Below are 22609 nucleotides of genomic sequence, written 5' to 3'. Positions count from 1 at the left end.
TACACACGATATTTTCTTAAATCTACTTATAAAACAGAGTCCTACGTTTTTCAACAACAGTCTTCAGTCAATCCTGTTGCATTTGGCTTTGACTTAGAATGCTTTTGTCTTACTGGAAATGGTTGTCCTTCTTGGCTGAGGAAACTTGAGATGTTTGGAGAAAAAGACCTGGAGAAATAGATTAGCTGATCTTACTGGGTCTACTCACAAGAATTTAGAAAATTTTTTCTTGAGATCAAACATTAGACAAGAGGATTCTCCCTGGAAATAGATCAGAGATTCCCAATGCTTTTGGAACAGTTTGGCCTCTTGACAATTTCCCCTTTCTTCATGTTTTGCAGCATGAATGATACGTAAATGTAAATACACAGGAATTTTGTTTCAAGTCTCATTTTTTGAGGTGTTTTTGGACTGACTCTTGAAATTATTGCAATCATTATGGAATGCTGAGGATCATTGGTTCATCCCAAGTATCACTGCTCTAGCCCAAAATGTTCATCCCCCAAAGTCCAACTTGTGGGGGAGACTATGCAGCCGTGTGTGGCAGAGCTTGACCTAGGAGCCAGGCTGTTTTTGAGATGTAGCGACTTTTCTTCACCCCTCATCCCATAGAGTTTCACTTATATAAAAAGCCAGTGGTAGGGCCCTAAGGTTCAGAATATTCTATGAGCAATTATAGGAACTGAATGAATGCTTTATTTTTATGGCTGGTTCCATTTACCACCAGATGGCTCTATTGTATCATCAGGAAATGCACACATGTGTAAAATCGGTGGGATCACTAAACCAAAGGGAAAAGACAAAGCAGTAGGTTTTTTCTGAATATGTGAGAATACAGTTCTTTCTTTTTATGGGGTTAATTGGAAGCAGCTGCCCATAGCCTGAACATTCACAAGAAAACAGGACACATCCAAGGAGACTATAGCAAGATCATAATCCCAGCACATATGAGGTTTTCTTTATAAGTTTTCATTTCATTGTGTAATTATTAATTAAGTATTATAATAGCCAAAGAGTAGTCAAGAAACACTCTAGGCTCAGTAGGGCCTGTAACTAGTATTTCCATACTGATTTTGCATACTCTTCCACTCGTGGATGAGCAAGAGAGACTTTAGAACAATTTTGAGAGGCAGAGTCTCTGCGTTTGCTGATTTGAGTCATATTAGCCGTGTTCTGGGGAAGAATGATCTGATTCTAAACCATGTAATATCTTTGCTGTAACAGAACTCAGGATAAGAAGGTGACGATCAGAGAAAACACGAGGTTCTCTGAGTTCAAATGACTCTGCTCCTCATGATAGATGAATGTTAAAAACGTAGGCATTCTAGGTGACAGCTCTTATTAGGAATGTGAAAATTTTTCTTTTTTTAAAGATTGACACCTGAGCTAACAACTGTTGCCAATCTTTCTTTTTCTGCTTTTTCTCCCCAAATCCCCCCAGTACATAGTTGTATATTTTAGTTGTGGGTCCTTCTAGTTGTGGCACGTGGGATGCCACCTCAATGTGGCCTGATGAGCAGTGCCATGTCCGCTCCCAGGATATGAACTGGAGAAACCCCGGGCCACGGAAGCAGAGCGCAGGAACTTAACCACTCGGCCACGGGCCCAGCCCCAGGAATGTGAAATTTCGGTCCTGACGTCTTGAAAGAAAGTTCCCTTTGTATCAAGAATAAAAGTTGCAAATTAACCAAATCCCAACATGGATAATTTTATTCTAACTTTCTAAGGTTGTGCGTTGTCATAATTTAATGTACATTTTTTACCCTCCCTTTAGACTCTAAACTGTTAAATAAGACTATTGTTTTTATAACATTTCACTGTTTTATTACTGTGTTGAAGAAGAAAAGGAGATCATTGGTGTGAGTTTTTTAAGCCTATCTGTAGTTCACAAAGTTGTTAGAGATGTGCTCAGGAAACTATCCATGTCAAAAAGTAATACTTGATTATTGTTTTAAAGAAAGAGTCCTTGGAAACTGGACGGATGGTGTTTACTTTGGCACAACTCAAGTCCTTAGAGATTTGCCTGAAGGAAGCAGAAGAAAAGGCTAAAGCCTTATCTGAACAGGTAATACCTAACATTAGGATTGGAAATATATGTCCTCAGTGTGCAGTAGAACAAGTGTAAACCCAATGCATGTTTTAACCTCTGTGCCTGTTGGTACATATATGTGCACCTGTGCAAGCACACACACACAGCATTTCATTCATTTTAGGTATAACAATAAGTGCTTTAATCTGTAGAGAACTTTTCAGCCTTAAAACTTCTTTTACATTTATATTTTGATTTTCCTTCACCACAGCCCATGAGCTAGGCAAGCCATCTTTAAATGAGTGGTTTTCCTAATTAAGTGAAGCCTATTTGCATTATAAACAGACAAGCCCAAAGCTAAGATAAAACCTATAGGAAATATACAGGAGTAATTTTCTCGAATTATTTGAGGAAAGAGAATTTTTCCAAATACTGGCTTCCCTCTTGGGTTTTTGAAACTCACAGAAGCAAAGCAGGTCACAGGTGGAGCATAGCCTTCACGGGGCAGCCTCGACACTTTACAGGTCATCTGCGTACACAGCAGGTCCCTGGTTTCAGAGGCACTGTGTGTATTAGAAAGCTAAGACCAGGGGCTGGACCATTTCCCAACAGGATTACACTTTGCAAACGGTGGAATGTATAGTGCAAATCCCACTGCGACTGCTGCCCTTTCCCCCTGGGCCAGGGGGCTTGGCCCCAGAGAGCGAAGCTGCCTGGAGTCTGGGTCCTGCCACAGCACAGGACACCACTGCTCACTCTTGGTGATAATCAACGGAGGAAAAAGGACAGAAGAGATCCTGAAATGTTATAAACGCTTATTAATTTCTCATGGATTGGTATGTTTTGCTAATATATTTAAGAAACTTTTGAAAAACAATTTTTTTAGGTTTTTTTCATAACAAAGACCTGCACAGCAAATTTTGATTGCATCCAAATTTTAGAATTTTTGCAGAAACTAAGGGGGAAAGGTGCTTGTGTTATGAGGAAAAGTATAATTAACATGTAATGTGGTGACACACACACAAACAGCCTCCATTTCTTTTTCAGTTTACCAAAAAGAGTATCTGTTACTTTGGGTTGTGTTTATTGTTAACTGACTAAATGTGACTGATGCAAGGGGTCACCGGGGACATACATCACTTAATGAAAGCGTGTTGCCTTAGGCCCAGATCCTTTTGGGAAAGCTTGCTTCTCAGCCTTGTGCCATAACTCTGACTTCCCAACTGGTCTTTTCTCTAAAACAAACAAAAAGAAGGCTCAAACTGTGGCAAAATTATGAATTACAAAGAATGTAGTGATGAACATGAGGAACCACTTCAAAGCACAAAAACCAAGACTTTCAGAGCTGCCAAATGGAGAAGGAATTTTGAATGGCTGACATAAAGGAGGGCACCCCTGCTGATATTGGGTTACACTAAGAAGTTATATGTTTATTTTGTAATTGAATGTCTTTTAATGATTTCTCATTTAAATCGGTAAAATTCAATTCACCCATAAAAGTACTCATTCCTTTTGTTCCTTATAAAATGTTTTTATCCAGTACAAGTAGCCTCTAATATTTGATTCTTTTTTTTTTTTTTTCTGCTTTATTTCCCAACCCCGGCCCCTGGTACATAGTTGTATATCTTAGTTGCAGGTTCTTCTAGTTGTAGGATGTGGGGCGCCACCTCAACATGGCCTGACGAGCAGTGCCATGTCCACGCCCAGAATCCAAACCCTGGGCTGCTGCAGCACAGTGCGCAAACTTAACCACTGGGCCATGGAGCTGGCCCCTAATATTTAAGATTCTTAACTTGATGATCCCTTTATGTAGCATCAAACAATTAGATATATTTTTTTCACTGCTTAGCAGATTAAACATGTAAAATGGAAACTAGATTTCACTCAACTTCTTTGTACCTACCATGAGTAAGATGCTATTTAGGTGTTTTGGGAAGAAAGATATATAAGCCAGGGTTTCTCTACCCAAGTGGCTCACAACCAAAAGAATCAAGGAAAGAGCAGGAGAATGAAAATAGGTGTTTGTTTGGTTCCCAGAAAAACTACACAATAGCATTAAGTTGCAAGGTCTATGTGTTATTTTCCTAAAGTATTGTCTTTGGAGTTGCCAAATTTGCATAACCAAGTAAATTTCATTGGAAGTTGGCAGTGCTTTGAGGAAAAAGAGTATGATGTGCAAAAAAAAAGACCTATTACAGGCATTTTCAATATTACATTTTTAATTAAGTTGAGTATTTTATTAGATTTGGCTGTCTCCGCTGCTACTGTTTTGAAACAGGTTAATCAAATACAGAAACTTTCTCAGAGGATTTAATCCTGAGCTTTTGCTTTTTCCAGTGTTTTAGTTTAGTCTTATTCTGGAAAAGATAAAACTGTAAGAACATTCCCCTCCCTCCTATTTTTAAACTTAGTAAATATCTTAAAAATGGGATGACAGAAGGATAGGGAAAGGTAAGGGGAGCAACTGACCTTTCTGAAGGCTAAGATATGAGACTATTTCAGAATGCAACACCTGTCTCAAACAAACGTTTGTCCACTGGGTGCCACTGTCTTCCTTACTAGGCTATACCACTAAGTGGCTGCAAAAGGAGAAATTGTCTTCAATACTCAAGACAATGATGTGTGTGTGTGTATAAAACAATATTTTTGCCTGTGTGTATGTTAAGTCTTCTTTTAAATATCATTAATTTAGGATTTGTCACGAGGATATTGGAATTGCTATCTGGCTTTCACTGGTAATCCAAATCATGTGTGTCAGCCATGAGGCTGAGCTCTGGTCAGAAGGGCTGGCCTGGTGGGCTAGTAACAGGTGGGGAGAGCAGAGGAAATGTCGAGGACAAAGATTTGTGCTGGAACTAAGGAGTGGAAGCTCATTGTATTGTCAACCAGTGTGTCCCACCTTTGAGAAATGGTAAATCTCACTGTTAGCTGAATTTTACTTCCTGGCTTTGCCTCTTAGAGAAGAACATAGAATTAACTCAGTATGGAAAGTATACACGCCTACGGTTTCATCTACTCTAAGCTTCTGCTGGGTCTGCGCCTCACTTTACTTAAACTCAACCTTCCTAAGGTCCCCTCCAGCAAGATCTCTATTGGCTCACTATGAAAAAGAAGCAGCTTAGAAATAGGGAAGAAATAAGGAGATTGTGGGCACTTCCTCTGTGAGGTCACACAGTAAACAGAATTCTTTGTTGGCTTCTCTCTAGCTAACAATTATTCTTTATTTCTCTGCAGTTATGTCAGTATTGTCAAAATAAAAGAAATACGAGATCAGGATAATTTGCAATTATGACATAATCTGGGCTATTCACAGTTTAAGAAATAAGTTTGCAGCAATTCAGTGGCCAGAGGGAGAAATGGTCATAAGAATCCAACTCTTGTTCTGGGTAATAATGGTAAATAATTCAAAACATTACCAAGTTTTGCTAAAGAGAATACTTGATTGTATTTCCTGTAGGTTAAGATCAGTGGGAGGTAAAGCCTGGAAATTGGGTAGTAGATAAAGGACAAGAAGGGGGAATGAGAAAGAAGGAAAAATGTTGAGGAGAGAGGAGGAAGAAGAATAAAAAAAGTTTCTGGAGAAACTCATAAAAAGCAGCTTTTGCAAGTGTACTGGCTTCTACCACCAGTGATAGCAGGGACAAAGATACAGAAGGGACAAAGAAAGAGGGTCAGTGGGCTGCAGTTTATGACCATCACAAGCAAAGACATCCCACAGCTTTTGTGCAGAGACAGGTTCCAAGAAAGTGTCAGGAAACCCAGTTTCACAACGGAGCACAGATCCAGAGACACCCCAGTCCAGAGGGACGTGTCAGGCCAGTTCCTGAGACACTTCCTCCGGCAACAACTTTGGCCCAGTGTCTTCCTCATCCATCAGGGGCTCCTGGCAGTAGCTCCAGGAGAGCTCAGGCTTTGTTCCTGCTCCACTACTTGCTAGTTTTATGACCTTGGGCAGTTTACTGAATCTCTCTACTCACAGCTGTCTTTTCTAGAAAGGGGTAAACATACTGAATTCATAGGGCTGTTGGGAGGATTAATTGAGATAAGTGTATCTGGCTCTTAGTAGGTTCTCAATAGATGTTCATTTATCTCCACTCCTGCTAGTGGTCATAACAGAATGTGTGATTCTCTGTGGCACATGTCGTGGGCTTGTGAGTGTATATAAGAAATGTCTTTCTTTACTGGTGTCTCTCAAAGTGTTCGAATGATGCTCAATTCGTAACACAGCAGTTCTTCTTCAGTGCTGACAATGTTATGGTATTTCAACCAGGAAACACACCCCCCATCCCAGCTCCCTTGTTTAGCTTTGGTACCATCCAGCTTTCTCTTCTACTCTTTTTCAAGTCTTCATTTGGGAAAGGGACTTTGGTCCTTTAACCTTGTTCTTCCTTGCTGCTTCATCTCTTGGGTCTTCTGTTTCTGCCCAGCTTGGGAGTTGAAGGAGCAGTGCTGGTATTTGGTCATTTCAAAGTTCTTTTGGGGAAATCGGGAAGCAGTGGGGGGGATCTGTGATCATTCCCTCACCAAGGAGGTCGATCCAGTAACAACCATGTAGTCAGAATTAGCTTCAGACATTTTCTGGATACCATACCTAGCAAAATATTAGTTACATATTAAGTGTGCCATAAACACTAGCAGGAAAAGAGATTTCATGATTTGGTGCAAGGGCTGGAGGTAGGAAGCTTGGTGGTGAACTTGACTTTTTTTTCTAACCATCCTTTTTCCTAGGCAGGAATGAGACATAGACAAGACACAGCAAGGGGTCCCTTTATGGTCTTTTGGTGCATAAAAATAATTTTTCCCTTTTTGTTTACATAAAGAGAGGTTTGTTGGTGATACTCAAAATGCAGAGAAATTTCACTAGATAAGAATGTGCTAGTTTTTTTTTTTTAAAGATTGGCACCTAAGCTAGCATCTGTTGCCAATTTTCTTTTTTTCCTCTTCTTTTTCTTCTCCCCAAAGGCCCCCAGAACACAGTTGTATATTCTAGTTGTAGGTCCCCCTGGTTGTGCTGTGTGAGACACAGACTCAGCATGACCTGATGAGTGGTGCCATGTCTGTGTCTGGGATCCAAACCGGCAAAACCCTGGGTAGCCAAAGCGGAGCGTGTGAACTTAACCACTGGGCCACGGGGCCGGCCCCAGAACGTGCTAGTTTTATTTCCCAATATTAGGAAAAAGCACATGTGAGCCGTTTTCTTACTTCTAAGTAATAGCTCATGTGCCAATTGGGCATAATTTTCCCCTTACCTGATAAGAGGGACATTTTTGAAGGCCCCAAATAAAACTAATAACAGTGCCTTCCTGTATCCTCACTCTGTAGTGAACTTGACCAGTTATGTTATATACAAAGAAGATTCCTTTCCTTTTCTCTTTCCCCCTGGGGTCTACCTGCCTAAGGTTCTCCTCCATCTTAAAGAATACCAGGAGCAATAATGGAGACAAAGAGTGAAAGTGGGGGGTGAAGTGGGGGAGGGGAGTCTAAGCTCGCATCCTACAGAAATGCATGTTGGTACCAGACACTCCTGCAATGCATTGCAAATGATAGACAGTGGGTGGAGGAACTGACATTTATTAAGCACCATCAGTGTTCCAGGTACTGTGCTTAGATTTATGGACGTTTCATTTGATCCACACAAGAACCCTATGGGATTATAATAAGAATCCCTGTGAGGAAAACGAGACTCAAAAACATTAAGTCGAACCAGCCCTGATGGCTTAGTGGTTAAAGTTCAGCATGCTCTGCTTCAGCAGCCCAGTTTTGGTTCCCAGGCACAGAACCACGCTACTCATCTGTCAGTAGCCATGCTGTGGTGGCAGCTCACATAGAAGAACTAGACTTACAGCTAGAATACACATCTATGTACTGGGGCTCTGGGGAGGAGAAAAAAGAGAGAGAGAGGAAGATTGGCAACTGGCAACAGATGTTAACTCAGGGTGACTCTTGCCCAGCAAAAAAAAAAAAAAAAAAAAAAAAAGTTAAGTCATTTTCCCAAGTTCATACAGTTAATAAATGGAGAAACTGATATTAGAACTTAGGTATTTTTAAAATTCAAAGCTCCTATTCTTAAGAACATGTGGTCATAGGCCAAGGCCATTTAAATGGTTTTCTACTCAAGCAGCACTGAACAAGACCAACTTAGGTTGGTTTCCAAACTGGAAACTGGAGGGCTTGTGAGACAGGTTGCTGGGCCCCACCCCCAGAGTTTCTGATTCAGTGAATCTGGTGTGGGGATCAAGAATTTGCATTTCTAACAAGTCCCCACTCTAAGCTGAAGTTAAGTTCCAGACCTAACCCATACCTACAAGCCAAGGTTCCTCTTCACGCTTGCCCTGTGCCCCCAGCTGCATAGGAACTGATTGAATCAGTTAGGACTGATCTTGGGTATGTAAAACAGACAATCCAAATAAAAGTGGCCTAAACAAATAGATGCTTATTTTTCACTCATGTAAAATCTGGACACAGGCAGTACAGGAGAGGTGTGGTAGCTCTACAGTCCTCAGAGTCCTGGGCTTTGTCTCTTCTGCATTCACAAACATGGATTCCATCTTCAGGGTCCAAGAGGCACCTGCTGCTGCAGCCATTCTACTCACATGCCAGGCAGTATGAGGAAGGAAAAGGCAAGTGCAAATTAGGGATGGACAACTGCCAACTGAGCAGCCTCTTTTAAGAGCTTTTCTCAAAAACTTACTTAACAAATTCATATATAACCCTGACCACTGCTATTTGCATGACGGTTGAGAAATGCAGATATTTAGCTGGGCACATTGCCACCCAAGAGTATAGGGATTCTTTTACTAAAAAGGAAGAAAGGATATTAGGTTGGCAAATAGCTATCTCTGCCATGCTCATCCAACCTCTTGACTATACTGTTGCACACAGTGCTTTGTCCTGATAATGTCAATTTTTTTGCATGTGGTTTTCCAGTTTTCCCAGCATCATTTGTTGAAGAGCTGATTTTTTCCCCATTGAATGGTCTTGACAGCTTTGTCAAAAACCAATTGTTCGTAGATGGATGCCTCTACAGACTGTCAATTCTATCCCACTGCTCTAGAACTGTGTGACTTTCGGTAGGTACTGCTAGTTGGAAACAGGTAAATTTTTGAGCTGGAACTTAGAGTCAGTCTTCTGGGTCCTTTACCAATATCTTTTCTTAGTGTGAGAACCACAGTGTATCTCTCTTACTTATGCAGTAACTGGGGATTGAATGAATCGTCTAACTGATCTTTTACCTTTAACACTTAGTATAGTAGGCAAACAAACACAAAGGCAAAAAGACTAGTATGTTTGACTCTAATAACCCAAAATTATTCATCATTTTATACCTGAGACTCTAAAATAAACTTTCATTATTTGCCTATTAGTGTTCTATCCATATCCATAAGTTTAGGAATAGGAAGAATATAGATCCCCAAAAATTTTAGATGTTGGATATGTGTATGAGTGGCTGAAAGTGATTTGGTGCATAATGAGATTGCCCCCCAAAAATGTTCTGGTTCTTTTTTCATTGTTTAAGTGCAACAGTGGGTCCCTTGATGTCAAGTTTATTTGAAATAAGTAATGTGCCCTTGGTAGGAGTATTCATTTCTGCAAAACCTCAGAAATTATGCTTGATATGCCAATCTGAAATCATGAGTTTTTGTGAATGAGTTTTTGTTTTCCAATCTATTTGGAAGTCTACTTCAATGCCATAAAATTGCAAGCAGTCTATTTGACTTGGAATGGATTTTCTCATCAACATAAGACTTAGTTATTGGGAATTTTGTTAAACAATTTGATTCTGGTTGACTTTATAGCAGGAAGAGTCCTCTCTTAAAATACACACACCTACCACACACACTTATGCACCCTCCTATCTAAGCTGATGCCAATCTTTACCCCTTTACTGGATTGTTGGGCATCAGTCAGGAGCCTCAGAGAATGTAAGGAAAAGAATACAGCTAGTGAAGAGAGAAGTTGTTTTGAATAGAGTCAGGCACAGTGACAAACGGGCTTCTGTTTTTATTGTTGTTACAGGCGGGATGCGTGGACTGCTGGCCTGTTATATAACCAAAGACTTCCTTTTGCTTGTAAATGTCAAGATCAAACAGAGGTCAGTTTTAAATAGCTGACCGGGTGCTAATAAATGTGACTTTTTTGTCTAAGAAAAAATCACAAAAGGCCTTGTCCCTTATGAGTCAGGCCTTGCTGATAAGAGCAGGTATCTTTCTGTATGGGCAAAACCTGCATTTTCTTCGTAAGATTTTCTCAGAGATGGCAAACTAACTTTAACTTTGCTTTATCTCCACAAGAAAATTAGTAAGTTATGTATATGTTTTGTTCAATTATTCATATAGTCATTCAATAAATATTTACTGAGCCTATAATGTGAGCTAGGCATTCCACTAGGTACTCCCATGTATATTAGCTCATATATTTCTCCCAAAGGCCCTGGAAAATTGTGTCCCCATTTTGTAAATGAAGAAAGCTCTTTTGACGGATTGCAGCCCTCTTGTCTGCTCTGTTTATACATTCTCCCTTGGTGACCTGCCTGTAGGGCACACAATCTACAGAGAAGAAGCAAGTCTTCATCATTAGTCCTGATCTTCCTGACCCCAGATCTGAATATCCAACTGCCTATTGAATAGCTCCACCAAGGTTCTCACAGTCAGCTCAAGCTCTATCTGTCCATTAGCTTCCTGCCCCAAGTCGGTTCCTTCTCCCACAACCCCTAGGCCAAGGATAGGTGCCACCAGCCACCCTGTGGCTCATATCAAAAATCTGTGTTACTTTGATTCTTTCCTCTTCTTCATGCAACACATCCAATCAATTAATAAGTATTATGAATGATGCCTCTCAAGTAATTCTTGAATTCATCTTCTCTTCTCTATCTCCACCATCATTGCCCTTGTCCATGCCACCAACTTCAGACATCTCCCAAATTTACTTTTATTATCATCCTTGTTTAAGGGCTCCTCAACACTATAGCCAGAGTGAAGATTTTATAACACAGACCTCATATTTCTCCTTGGCTTGAATCCTAAATTATCGCCCTTTTACTTTCAGGGTCAAATCTATACTCCTTAAGAGATCTTACAGTCATTTGTGGTCTGATCCCCTAATTGTTTCTCCAGTTTTATCTTATGCCACTCCCTGCTTATCACTATTATACCACTTTCAATTTTTTCCATGGACGATATTTTCTCTTACCTTTCTTATCTAAGAAAAAACAAAAAGCCTTGTTCCTTAGAATCAAGTTTTAATTAACACATCCTCTTTCCTCTGTTTCTGCCTAGAGTTGCTCTTCTCTGCTCCCACCACCTCCTCTCACCCTCTTTCTCATTATCCAACAGATCTTAACCAACTCCTCCTTTCAGATCTTGAATTAGATGCCACTTCCTCCAAAATGCTTTTCTTCCTCCTTCAAGTTTGGGTGAGATGACCTTCCCGGGGATGATGCTCTCAGAATCCTTCTCCCACTTCGCCACCAACTATAATTGTCTGTTTGTCCGTATCTCCCACTACACTATTTGCCCCATGGAAAAAGTTCAATTAGTGACTTCCCTGAGGTCTCAAATCAGGTTAGGATTCATCCATTCATCTCTCATATCAGAGCTCATGCTCTTTCCATTATAACAATTGGAGTTGACTTATAGGCAATGGGGAGCCATTAAATGGTTTGAAGGGGCATATTCAGATCTGCACTCAGAGCAAAAACTCTAAGGGTACCGAGAAGGACAGATTTGTGAAGAGACTAGAGCCAGGCAACTCAGTGTGTAGATTCTTGCCAAAATTCAGTTTAGAAATGATAAGTGCTTAACAGTGGTGAAGAAAAGACAGAGACAAGAAATATTTAGGAGTTGGATTTGGTGATTAAATGAAAAAGTAGCATTCAAGACTGACCCTAAGTTTTGGGTCACTGGATGATCTGTGGTCACCCCAACCATCTTACATTTGAATAATTAGAAGTTGAAGATGATTCGTTTCTTATGGCAGGCTCCACGCAGGCTCAAGTTAACCCATGTGTGCTCTGGAGTCTTCTTAAAGCTTTGTAATTTGAATTTCCTAACTTAGGTTTTCTGAATGTTGCAGTTCTTTGATATTACATTGGACCTTTAACCCATCTCTTAGAAATAGGATTTTTTTCTTTTTCCCATTTTCAGTCCCTGGGGCTTCAAAGAGAAAGTTTTGGATGATCGTGTGTTTTGTATATGCAGATCTCATTAATTAACCTCAAGAACAGTTTAATGTTTAAATTTGGAGTTGTATAAATGCAAGTCTCTTGACGTTATTGAATGGATGTATAGTGACAGGCAGTCCCTGATACCCTTCAGGAGATATTCAAAGTCAAAACTGTTTGCGTGCTAACAGGTTATTGGCCTTTCCCACTATCATTCTTTCACTAGTAGACAAAGAAGTTTTCCAGATGCTACGTGAAAGGTTGAACACAGAGCAGGTATGAGAATCCAGACATTAAGGAGATTTGAGGAGAAACGGAAACCTCTGAGAGAAACTCAAAGATAGCAGAATGCATTTTCCCCAAGCCAAGACAGTAGAGAGTCAACTCTGTGTGTCTTACCAGTAGGACTGTGCCCTGTTCCATGAAAGTGCTCCAAGAATGTACCAGAACTTAGGTGGACTGGCTGTGTTCTAGGAATGGGTCCTAGGTCCCCGTAGTTATTGGCTTTAATTTATCAGAGCCTGATATTATTGCTTTTTTACTTTTACATCCAAGTATTTGAACTTTATGTCCAAGTCAATGATTAATTGTCTCACTTTTTCCCATGTCTCATTTCTCTCTGGTATTCTTATCTATTCATAAGTCCCAGGGAACTTTTTTGGAGATTAAAGGAATCTTAGGAATTTCTGTGCCTGGACCCCTAACTTTATGTTTCAATTATCAGTTGACCTTTTGGTAAATATTTCTGTTTTCACTCGGAGCTTAAACGTTCCTTCATTACTCAGAGTCCCCCCACCCTCCCCAAATTTGGGGCTGTTATGGGTTGAATTCTATCCTCTCCAAATTCAAATGTTGAAGTTATAACTTCCAGTATCTCAGAATATGATTTTATTTGGAAAAATGGTTATTGCAGATGTAATTAGTTAGGATGAGGACATATTGGAGTACGATGGGCCCCTAATCCAATGTGGCCGGTGTCTTAATAAAAAGTGAAAATTTAGACAGAGACGTACAGGGAGAAACTCATGTGAAGATGAAGGTAGAGACCAGGGTGACGATCCTACAAGCCAAGGAATGCCAAAGATTGCCATTAAATCACCAGAAGCTAGAGGAGAGGCATAGAAGATTCTTCTTTACAGCTTTCAGAAGGAAGCAACTCTACCAATCTACCTCTCAAGTCACCTTGATCTGGGACTTCTAGCATCCAGAACTGTGAGACAATAAATTTATGTCTCTTAAACCGCCCGATGTGTGGAACTCTTTTACAGCAGCCCTACAAACTAATACAGGGGGCAATATGCTTCTAAATTATGGGCCTTTGGAGGTCTATTTTGAGATGTGCATGAATCTAGAAATGGCTGCAAATAACTTGTTAAAAGGCAGAAATACTAATAAACGTAAAAGTCTGTTTTGTCTAGGATTGGGATAGGATGAGGAATTCGTTGTTTGTTTTTAGCTATAAAATTGAGATGAGGCCAAACTGGTTCTGTGAACTAAATGTATCTTCAGACACAGAGGTTCCTGTCCATTCCACAGGTAGGATAGGTAATTCTTAAAGTGTTTGACTCTGTTATTTATTGCCAAGAAAGTTTGTGGTACTGGTCCAAGTCAGCTTGTGAAACATTGAGCACAAGGGCAGCCTTTGTTTTTAAATGAAGTCACTCCTCTCTCTGTAGCACGAGCTCTACAAGGGTTGCCAAAACAGTTTGTTTTTGAGTGGTTTGTGAGTGACACTGGAAACCTATACTGCAATATTAATTGCGGTGTTTGTGTGTGTGGGTTGTAGAGGAGAAGATGTAGAGTAGACAATGAGAGGAGACAAACATGAACATTCAAGTTACTTAATGGGGTGGGTGGTTGTTTTGTTTTGTTCTGTTTCTGAGAAAGATTTGCCCTGAGCTAATACTCATGCCAATCTTCCTCTATTTTTTTTTTTTTGAGTATGTGGGCTACCAGCATAGCATGGCCACTAACAGAGTGGTATAGGTCTGCGCCTGGGAACCAGACTCTGGCTGCCCAGCAGAGCTCATGGAACTTTACTATGCCGCTGGAGTTGGCCCCAATGGGGTGGTTTTAATAATTGTAGTCTGTGATGGATTGGGTGGATGATGAGGGAAAGAGAAGTTTTAAATGTATTAGTGGTTTAAACATATAGACGTGTGGTTCTATTTATTGAGAAAGGGAAGTCTGGGGAAGGTATAGAATATGGGGAGTTCACTTTGAATACATTAATTTTTAGATGCCTTGTATGCATTCAAGTGATAAATCTTAAGTAGGTTGTTGGAGATATAGATATATATATATATATATATATATATATATATATTAGTCTGAAGCTAATTGTTGGTATGTAAAAACATCGGGAGTCATCAACATGTGACTAGTGTTTAAACCTAGTGAGATCAGCTAGAGAATGAGTGTAGATTGGGAGAGAGTTGAGTCGAAGACCAAACTCTCAGATTTCTACACTTAGAGGATTGAAAGATGAGGAAAATCTAGCCAAAGAAACAGAATCAGGAAGAAATCCTGAAAATCGTGTCCTGGAAGCAGAAAGAAAAGAGTGTTTCAAGAGGCATGGAGTCCTCAAATGTGCAATATTTTCCTGGGAGGTTGAATAAGATGACCAGAAATTTGTCCATTGTGTTTGGTAAAGTGAGAATCAGAGATAACCTTAACAAGATCAGTTTCAACAGAGCAGTGGAGGGCAGAAGCCAATTGAAGAGAGATTAGGAGAGACATATAATTCATGGCAGCTCTCTTCCCAGGCACGGGGAAATTTTTTCTGTAGTCTGAGAGAGAGCAGGATCGAGAGAAGAGCCCACGATGGCAGAGTGAGAGAATTCTGAGAATCTAATTTGAGACCCAGAGTCTAGGGGTGCCTCTACTTCTTAGTTAAATGAACCAATTAATTCTCTTTTTAATCTAAGCCAATTTGCATAGGGTTTCTACAACAAAACTGAAATGGTACTAACAAATAGAGGAATTAGTGAAATATCCAAACTGGAACTTAGTACAACCCCTACCAAAGGAACACCCTCTAGCCTTTTTCTTGATTGTGGCCATGAGAACAGAATAGGACAAAGAAGGCTCCCAGAGGTCAGAAACAGAATCAAACGGGTCAGAAACCTCCACTCACCGCATTGTCAGGACAGGCCTTATTATCTCTGATTAGTAGAATGTGATGTTTGGAATGGCCAATGACAACTGTAAGTTGTTTCCCCTTGTCCCTTTTTCTGAAAGGGAATTATATTGTTCTTTTCCTGCTTTCCCTGTATTTTAGACATATTAGGGAAGGTACTTTTTAAATTTAGTCTTTAGGTACCATATCACGATAAGTCTCATGTGGATCTGATTCAGGCAGGAAAGCACATAATTTAGAGATCTCAATGTATAGCTAGATGCAGTAATTTGATATGCCTTTGGGTTGTCTCCTTTTGTGAAGTGGTGAGTGCATTTTTGATGCTCCTAGTGTAGAATAGATGCATCGTATTATGCAGGGGTATTTTGGGAAATGCATGCGCTTATGAGCATAGGGTGTAATTGCGCTGGACACCCAGAGGGTGGACTTTAATTGGCCTCTGTCTTAATATCTACCTTTTCTGGAAAATTGCTCCTTCTGGCTCCAATCTTGTAATAATTCTGTGGCTGTCAACCACAGTATTCCTGTCTAGAGGGAATGATCTTTCAGCACGTGACCTTGGTTCAGTCAATTATGATATCCCATTTTTTCTGACCATAAAGATCAACCCAGGAGAGGTCATATGAACAAAGATGGGTCAAATGGAATCCTTTTTCAATTTGATACTGGAAGACAAATTGTCTTACTATTGAGGTCATGAAGGCTATAGGTAATATTTTCCAACGGTGTGAAGAAAGCTTATCTGCACTGGGAAATAATGAGGCAAACACATAGGAGCAGCACTAAGGTATAGAGGGGGAAAAGACGGATACTATGACTTCTTCCGAGACTGTGGAATCTAGCTGTGTGTGAAACCAAAGTCTACTTCTGACTCACCAGTTATATAAGCCAATAATTTTTTTTTCTTAAAAAAAAAAGAGTAAGAATATTGTAAGAAAGTGAAAATGGTGTGGGTAGGCAATCGTTTTAAGAAGTTTGGGAAAAGAAGCACAGAAATAGCACGATGATTGGAGGAGGAGGCCGGGGAGGGTTCGATGGACAGCTTTCATTCATGAGAATTACTAGAACACGTTTATATGCTGGATAGAATCATTCAGAAAGAGTGAGACAGAAAATTCAGAAATGGATGGGGAGGAGTACAGATATTACAGGAGCAAAGGCCTTGTGACAGACACAGGAGATGGGATTCAAAGCCAAGTGAAAGGGCTGGCCTTTCATAATCAGAAGAATATCTTCTCCATTTGTTTAGTAAGGATGCTTTCCCCTTCAAGTAACAGAAACCCGGTTAACGTAATGTAATAGGGCCAGCTAGCATCTCACATAAGAATAAGTCCAGAGGTGCATCAGTTCCAGGGTTGGTTAATTCAGTGGCTCAAGAATGTCACCAAGAACACAGGTGTTATCCATCCTTTGGTAGAACCAACCACAGTGTTGACTGTATCAGACTTGTAGGATTCCTGCAGCCATTCCAAGCATTACATGAAGTCAAAATATCCTGAGGAAAAAAAAGATGTGCTTCCTCCTGCATGTCTTTTCAAAAACTCCGGTAAAATCCTCCTCAGGCTCCAGGGGCCTCCACTGGATTGCAGGCCCATGGCTAAAATAATCTTTTATACCTGGGAATGAGACCAACATGGCTGGCTTAGTTCAATTGTGATTCATTCCCTGGGGCTGGACAAAGCCAAGCTCCCCTAAACACAGGGCTGCTAGCTAATCCAAATTGGGTGTCTGGTAGCAAAGACAAACAGGGAAGCAACTGTTGGGAAACAGATTAGCAGTGTCTGCTGCAGTAAAGTTTATATATTGGCTGGTGGGAAGATGAGGGAGTAGCCATTTGGCAACTTCTATTTTTTCAGTGAATTGTTGATGAGGTGGTCATTTGGGCAAAGGGTGAGGGTGGACTTTTGAAGAGAAAGTATGAAATGATATTCAAGGAAATAGTAGAAAGTAATAATTAGTTCTCTCAGAAAAAAAGAAAGCCAATTTAGTAGGAAAAAAATATAATGATATTTTGATTTCAAGGCAATGCTGAATACCTGTTTGAGATTTGTGTTCATCAATTTAAAATGAAACCAGTCAATCCAATTTTGTTATTTTTTTCTAATAACATTCAATGAATGGATGTAATGCTGACAACTTTCCTGACCACTGAGAGCTAACTAGAAAGTCATTTTATTTTATTCTTGTGGAGGTGAAATTCATATAATACACAATTAACCATTTTAAAGGATGCAATTCAGCGGCATTTAGCGGATTCACACTGTTGTGCAATCACCACCTCTCTCAAGCTTTAACACTTTTTCTTCATCCCAGAAGAACACTTCATACCCATTAAGCAATCCTCACAACCTCCTCATAACTCCTTCCTCCCATCCTCTGACAACCACTAATTGCTTTCTGTCTCTATGTGTTCATCTAGTCTGGATATTTTGTATGAAAGGAATAATACAATATGTGACCTTTTGTGTCTGGCTTCTTTCACTTAGCATAATGTTTTTGAGGTTCATCCAAGTTATAGCAAGTACCAGTCCTTCATTCCTTTTTATGGTTGAATAATATTTCATTGTATGTATACAATACAATTTGTTCATCCATTCATCCATTAATGGACATTTGGTTTCCACCTTTTAGCTATTACGAATAATGCTGCTATAAACTTTCATACACAAGTTTCTGTGTGGATATATGCTTTCACTTCTCTTGGGCACATACCAAGGAGCGGAATTGTTGGGTCATATGGTAATTCCATTTTTAGCTTTTTGATGAACCACCAAACTGTTTCCCACAACAGCTGTACCATTGTACATTCCCACTAGTAATGTACAAGTGTTCTTGTTTCTCTACATCTTCACCAACACCTTTTATTTTCCATTTTTTAAATCAGAACCATCAGAACGGCTATGACGTGGAATCTCATTGTGGTTTTGATTTGCATTTCTTTAATTAATGATCAATGATATTGAGCCTTTTTTTTGGAATTAGGAAACTTCCAATTTTATTCATAAAATTATTAATCAAAATTGTGAAAGTAGATTTATAGAGCCACATATCAATAACAAAATAGGAAGGAAATGAAACATTGCAGAGACATTTTGACAAGTTCCAAAGAAATACACACTAGGCTAAAAATCTACAGGCAAGCCATGGTTGCACAATAGGTTATATCCATTACTGCATTTTCTTGGTAACTTCTTCTTTATATTTGTCTTTCTCTTTTCCAGCTTGTGCAGATTTGGCTTTGTGTTCAAGAATTTTTTCTGGTCTTCGTTGACCATTTGTATATCTTCTTTGGAGAAACGTTTATTCAAGTCCTTTGCCTCTTTTTTAATTGAGTTGTTTGTCTTTTTGTTGTTGGGTTGTAAGAGTTCTTTAAATATTCAGGATACTAAATCCTTATCAGACATATGATTTGCAAATATTTTCTTTCATGTTGTAGGTTGCCTTTTCACTTTCTCGTTAATGTCATTTGCTGCACAAAATTTTTAAATTTTGATGAAGTCCAATTTAACTGCATTTTATTTTATTGCTTGTGCTTTTAGTATCAAAAACCCATTGCCAAATTTGAGATCTTGACGTTTTTTCCATACTTTCTTCTAAAATTTTAATAGTTTTTGCTCTTATATTTAGAGCCATGTTGAGTTAATTTTTGTTTATGGAGTGAGATAAGGGTACAACGTCATTCTTTTGCATGTGGTTATCCAGTTGTCCCAGCACCATTTGTTGAAGAGAGATTTCTTTACCTATTAAGTGGTCTTGGCACTCTTGTTAAATATCAATTGACCATAGATGTTTGGGTTTATTTCTGAACTCTCAGTTCTGTTCAAATATGTGTCTATGTGTCTATCTTTATGCCAGCATGACACTGTTTTCTCACTATAGCTCTGCAGTAAGTTTTGAAATTGGGTAGTGTGAGTCCTCCACATTTGTTCTTCTTTTACAAGATGGTTTTGGCTATTCTGGGTCCTTGAAATTCCCATATGAATTTGAGGATTGGTTTTTCCATTTCCACAAAGAAAGTCATTGTAATTTTAATAAGGACCACTTTGAATCTATAGTTTGCTTTGGAGAGTACTGCCATCTTAATATTAAGTTTTGCAATGCATGAACACGGCATATCTTTCTATTTACATGGATCTTCTTTCATTTCCTTCAGCAATGTTTTGTAGTTTTCAGTGTATCACTCTTTCACCTCCTTAGTTAAATTTATTCCTTGGTAGTTTATTCCTTTGGGTGCTGTTATGAATGGAACTGTTTTCTTGATTTCCTTACTGGATTGCTCATTGCTGGTTGTGTTAAACATGCCTTTATTTTCTATATGTCAGATGATTTGACATCTGGGGCCTTGCTGACCCTGGAGAGACTGCTCCACCCAGTGCTAGTCAGTTCCCACAGATAGTAAATGACTTGCCTGGCAGTGTGTTTTTCATATACAAACTAAGCAATCCAAACCCACATCCTCACCACCTCCTTTCTTAGGCTCTCAACACTCAGGGCCACAATTCCCCTGACCTAATCACCCCAGGTCCAGGTACCAGATAACTAGGGACAACCTCTATGCTCCAGGGCCCACTGAAGTTATTCAAACTAGCAAATTCTAAGCCTGTTTATCCTGATTCATCCCATTCTTTCCGCAGAAACTATAATAAATGCTTTTGCCCACATTTTATCCTTGCTTCCTCTACCTCCTGGCTGACTCTGGTGATTCCTCTGTAGCCCCTCCATAGTGTGGCCTCTCCTGTGGTGTGGCATGACCCTCCTCATGGGAACTCTGAGTGACAAACTATATTTTCAAGGGCAGTAATCTCCTGATCTGTTGGCCTCACCATACCTGAATAATAATAAAACCTACATTTTAAAACACTACTGTATAGCAACACAAGCAGATTTTTGTGTGTTTATCTTGTACCTTGAATCTTTACTGAATTCATCTTTTAGCTCTAGTAGTTTTTTGAGGACTGCTTGAAATTTTCTATATATGGAATCATGTCATCTTTAAATAGAGATAGTTTTCGTTCTTCATTTCCAATGTAGACATCTTGTTTTCTTTTTCTTGTTTAACCGCCCTGGGTAAGAGACTTTCAGTCCAAGGTTGAATAGCAGTGAAGAACGCAGGCATCCTTGTCTTGTTCCTGGTTTTAGGGGGAAAGCTTTCCATCTTTCACCATTGAGTATGATGTTAGCTATGGTTTTTCATAAATGCCCTTTATCATGTGGAGGAAGTGTTCTTTTTTCCTAGTTTACTGAGTGTTTTTATCATGTTGAATTTTGTCAAATTTTTTTTGCACTGATTGAAATGATCATGTTGTATTTCTCCTTTGATCTGTTTATGTGGTTCATTACTTTAATTGATTTTTTTTTTTAATGTTGAACCACCTTTGCATCCCTGGGACACATCCCACTTGGTCATGTTGTAGACCTTTTTTAATATGCCATTGAATCCAGTTTGCTAGTATTTTGTTGAGGATTTTGCATCTATATTCATAAGGGATATTGGTCTGTAGTTTACTTGTAGTATATTTGTCTGTCTTTGGTATTAGGATAACTTGTTAGTGTTCCCTCCTCTTTTTTTTTTAATGAGTTTAAGTAGGATTACTGTTAATTGTTCTTGAAATGTTTGGTGAATTCACTGGTTAAGCTATTTGATCCTGAACTTGGTTGGGGGAAGTTTTTGATTACTTATTCAATCTCTTTTCTTGTCGTAGGCCTATTGAGATTTTCTATTTTTTCTTGAATCAGTTTTGGTAATTTGTGTGTTTCTAGGAATTTGTCCATTTCATCTAGATAATCTAATTTGTTGGCAAACAAATGTTCAAAGCATTCTTTCATAATCCTTTTAATTTCTGTAAAGTTGATGGTAATGTCCCCACTTTCACTTTTGTTTTTGGTTTTGTCTTTTCTCTTTCTCTCTTTTATAGCTAAAGATTTGACAACTTTATCGATCATTTCCAAGAAACAACTTTTGGTTTCATTGATTCTCTCTATTGTTTTTCTATTCTCTATTTTATTTATCTCTGCTTTAGTCTTTATTATTTCCTTGTTCTACTGGCTTTGGGTTTAGTTTGCCCTTCTTTTTCAAGTTCTTCAAAGTATGAAGTTAGGTTGTTGACGATGTATTTCTTCTTTTTTAATGTAGGTGTTTTCAGCTATAAATTTCCCTCTGGCACTGCCCTCACTGTATCCCCTAAGTTTTGGTATGTTGTGTTTTACTTTTCATTCATTTCTAAGTATTTTCTAATGCTTCTTTGACCCATTGATTCTTTAAGAATATATTATTTATTTCATTTTCAAATTTTCCAGTTTATCTTTTGTTATTGATTTCTAGTTTCATTTCATTGTAGTCTGAGAAGGTAGTTCGTATAATTTCAATCCTTTTAAATTTATTGAGAATTATTTTATGGCCTAACATATGGTCTATCCTGGAGAATGTTCCATGAGTACTTGATAAGAATATTTACTCTGCTGTTGTTGGGTGGATACTCCTGTATATGTCTGCTAGATCTTGTTGGTTTGTTGTTCAAGTCTATTTCCTTATTAATCATCTGTCTAGATGTCCTATCCATTATTAAAAGTGGAGTATTGGGGTAGCCAGTGGCATAGTGGTTGAGTTCAGCGTGCTAGTGGCCCAGGGTTCACAGGCTCAGGTCCCGGGCACAGACCTACACCACTCACGAAACCATGCTGTGGCAGGCGACCCACATACAAAGTAGAAGAAGACTGGCACAGATGTTAGGTCAGGGCCAGTTTTTCTCAAGCAAAAAAGAGAAGGATTGGCAACAGATGGTAGCTCAGGGCCAATCTTCCTTACCAAAAAAAAGGGGATGAGGTACTGAAGTTTCTATTCTATTATTGTTTATTACTGTCTATTTCTGCCTTAAATTCTGTCAATGATTGTTTCAGATATTTTGGGGGTCTGTTGTTTGGTTTATGTATTTTTATAATTTTGATGAATTAACCCTTTTATCAATGTATAATATCCTTCTTTATATTTTGCAATAATTTTGACTTAACAACTATTTTGGCTGGTATTAGTATAGCCACCCCAGCTCTCTTTTGACTACTATTTGCATGAAATATCTTTTTGCATCCTTTCACTTTCAATCTAGTTGTTTCTTTGAGTCTGAAGTTAATCTCTTATAAGCAGCATATCATTGGATCACGTTTTTTTTTACCCATTCTGCTAGTCTCTCTCTTTTAATTGATGAGTTTAATCTATTTGCTTTTAAAGTACTACTGTTAATGAAGGACATACTTCTGTCACTTTGCTATTTGTTTTCTATGTATC

General features: G+C 39.0%; 1 protein-coding gene across 1 annotated transcript in view; it reads left to right on the top strand.

Annotated features, from left to right (window-relative positions):
* Window positions 1–22609, top strand: part of CCDC192 (coiled-coil domain containing 192) — a gene marked incomplete at its 5' end in the record, with an annotated part of 172174 nt that overhangs the window by 18278 nt on the left and 131287 nt on the right. Inside the window, one exon of the mRNA XM_046667795.1 lies at window positions 1958–2065. Coding sequence (XP_046523751.1) covers window positions 1958–2065 — 108 coding nt within the window. The remainder of the gene's footprint in view (window positions 1–1957; window positions 2066–22609) is intronic.

The sequence above is a fragment of the Equus quagga genome, chromosome 7 (genome assembly GCF_021613505.1).
Source record: "Equus quagga isolate Etosha38 chromosome 7, UCLA_HA_Equagga_1.0, whole genome shotgun sequence".
Classification (NCBI taxonomy): domain Eukaryota; kingdom Metazoa; phylum Chordata; class Mammalia; order Perissodactyla; family Equidae; genus Equus; species Equus quagga.
Note: the sequence above shows the minus strand (reverse complement) of the source record. Positions and strands in the feature narration are given on the sequence as shown.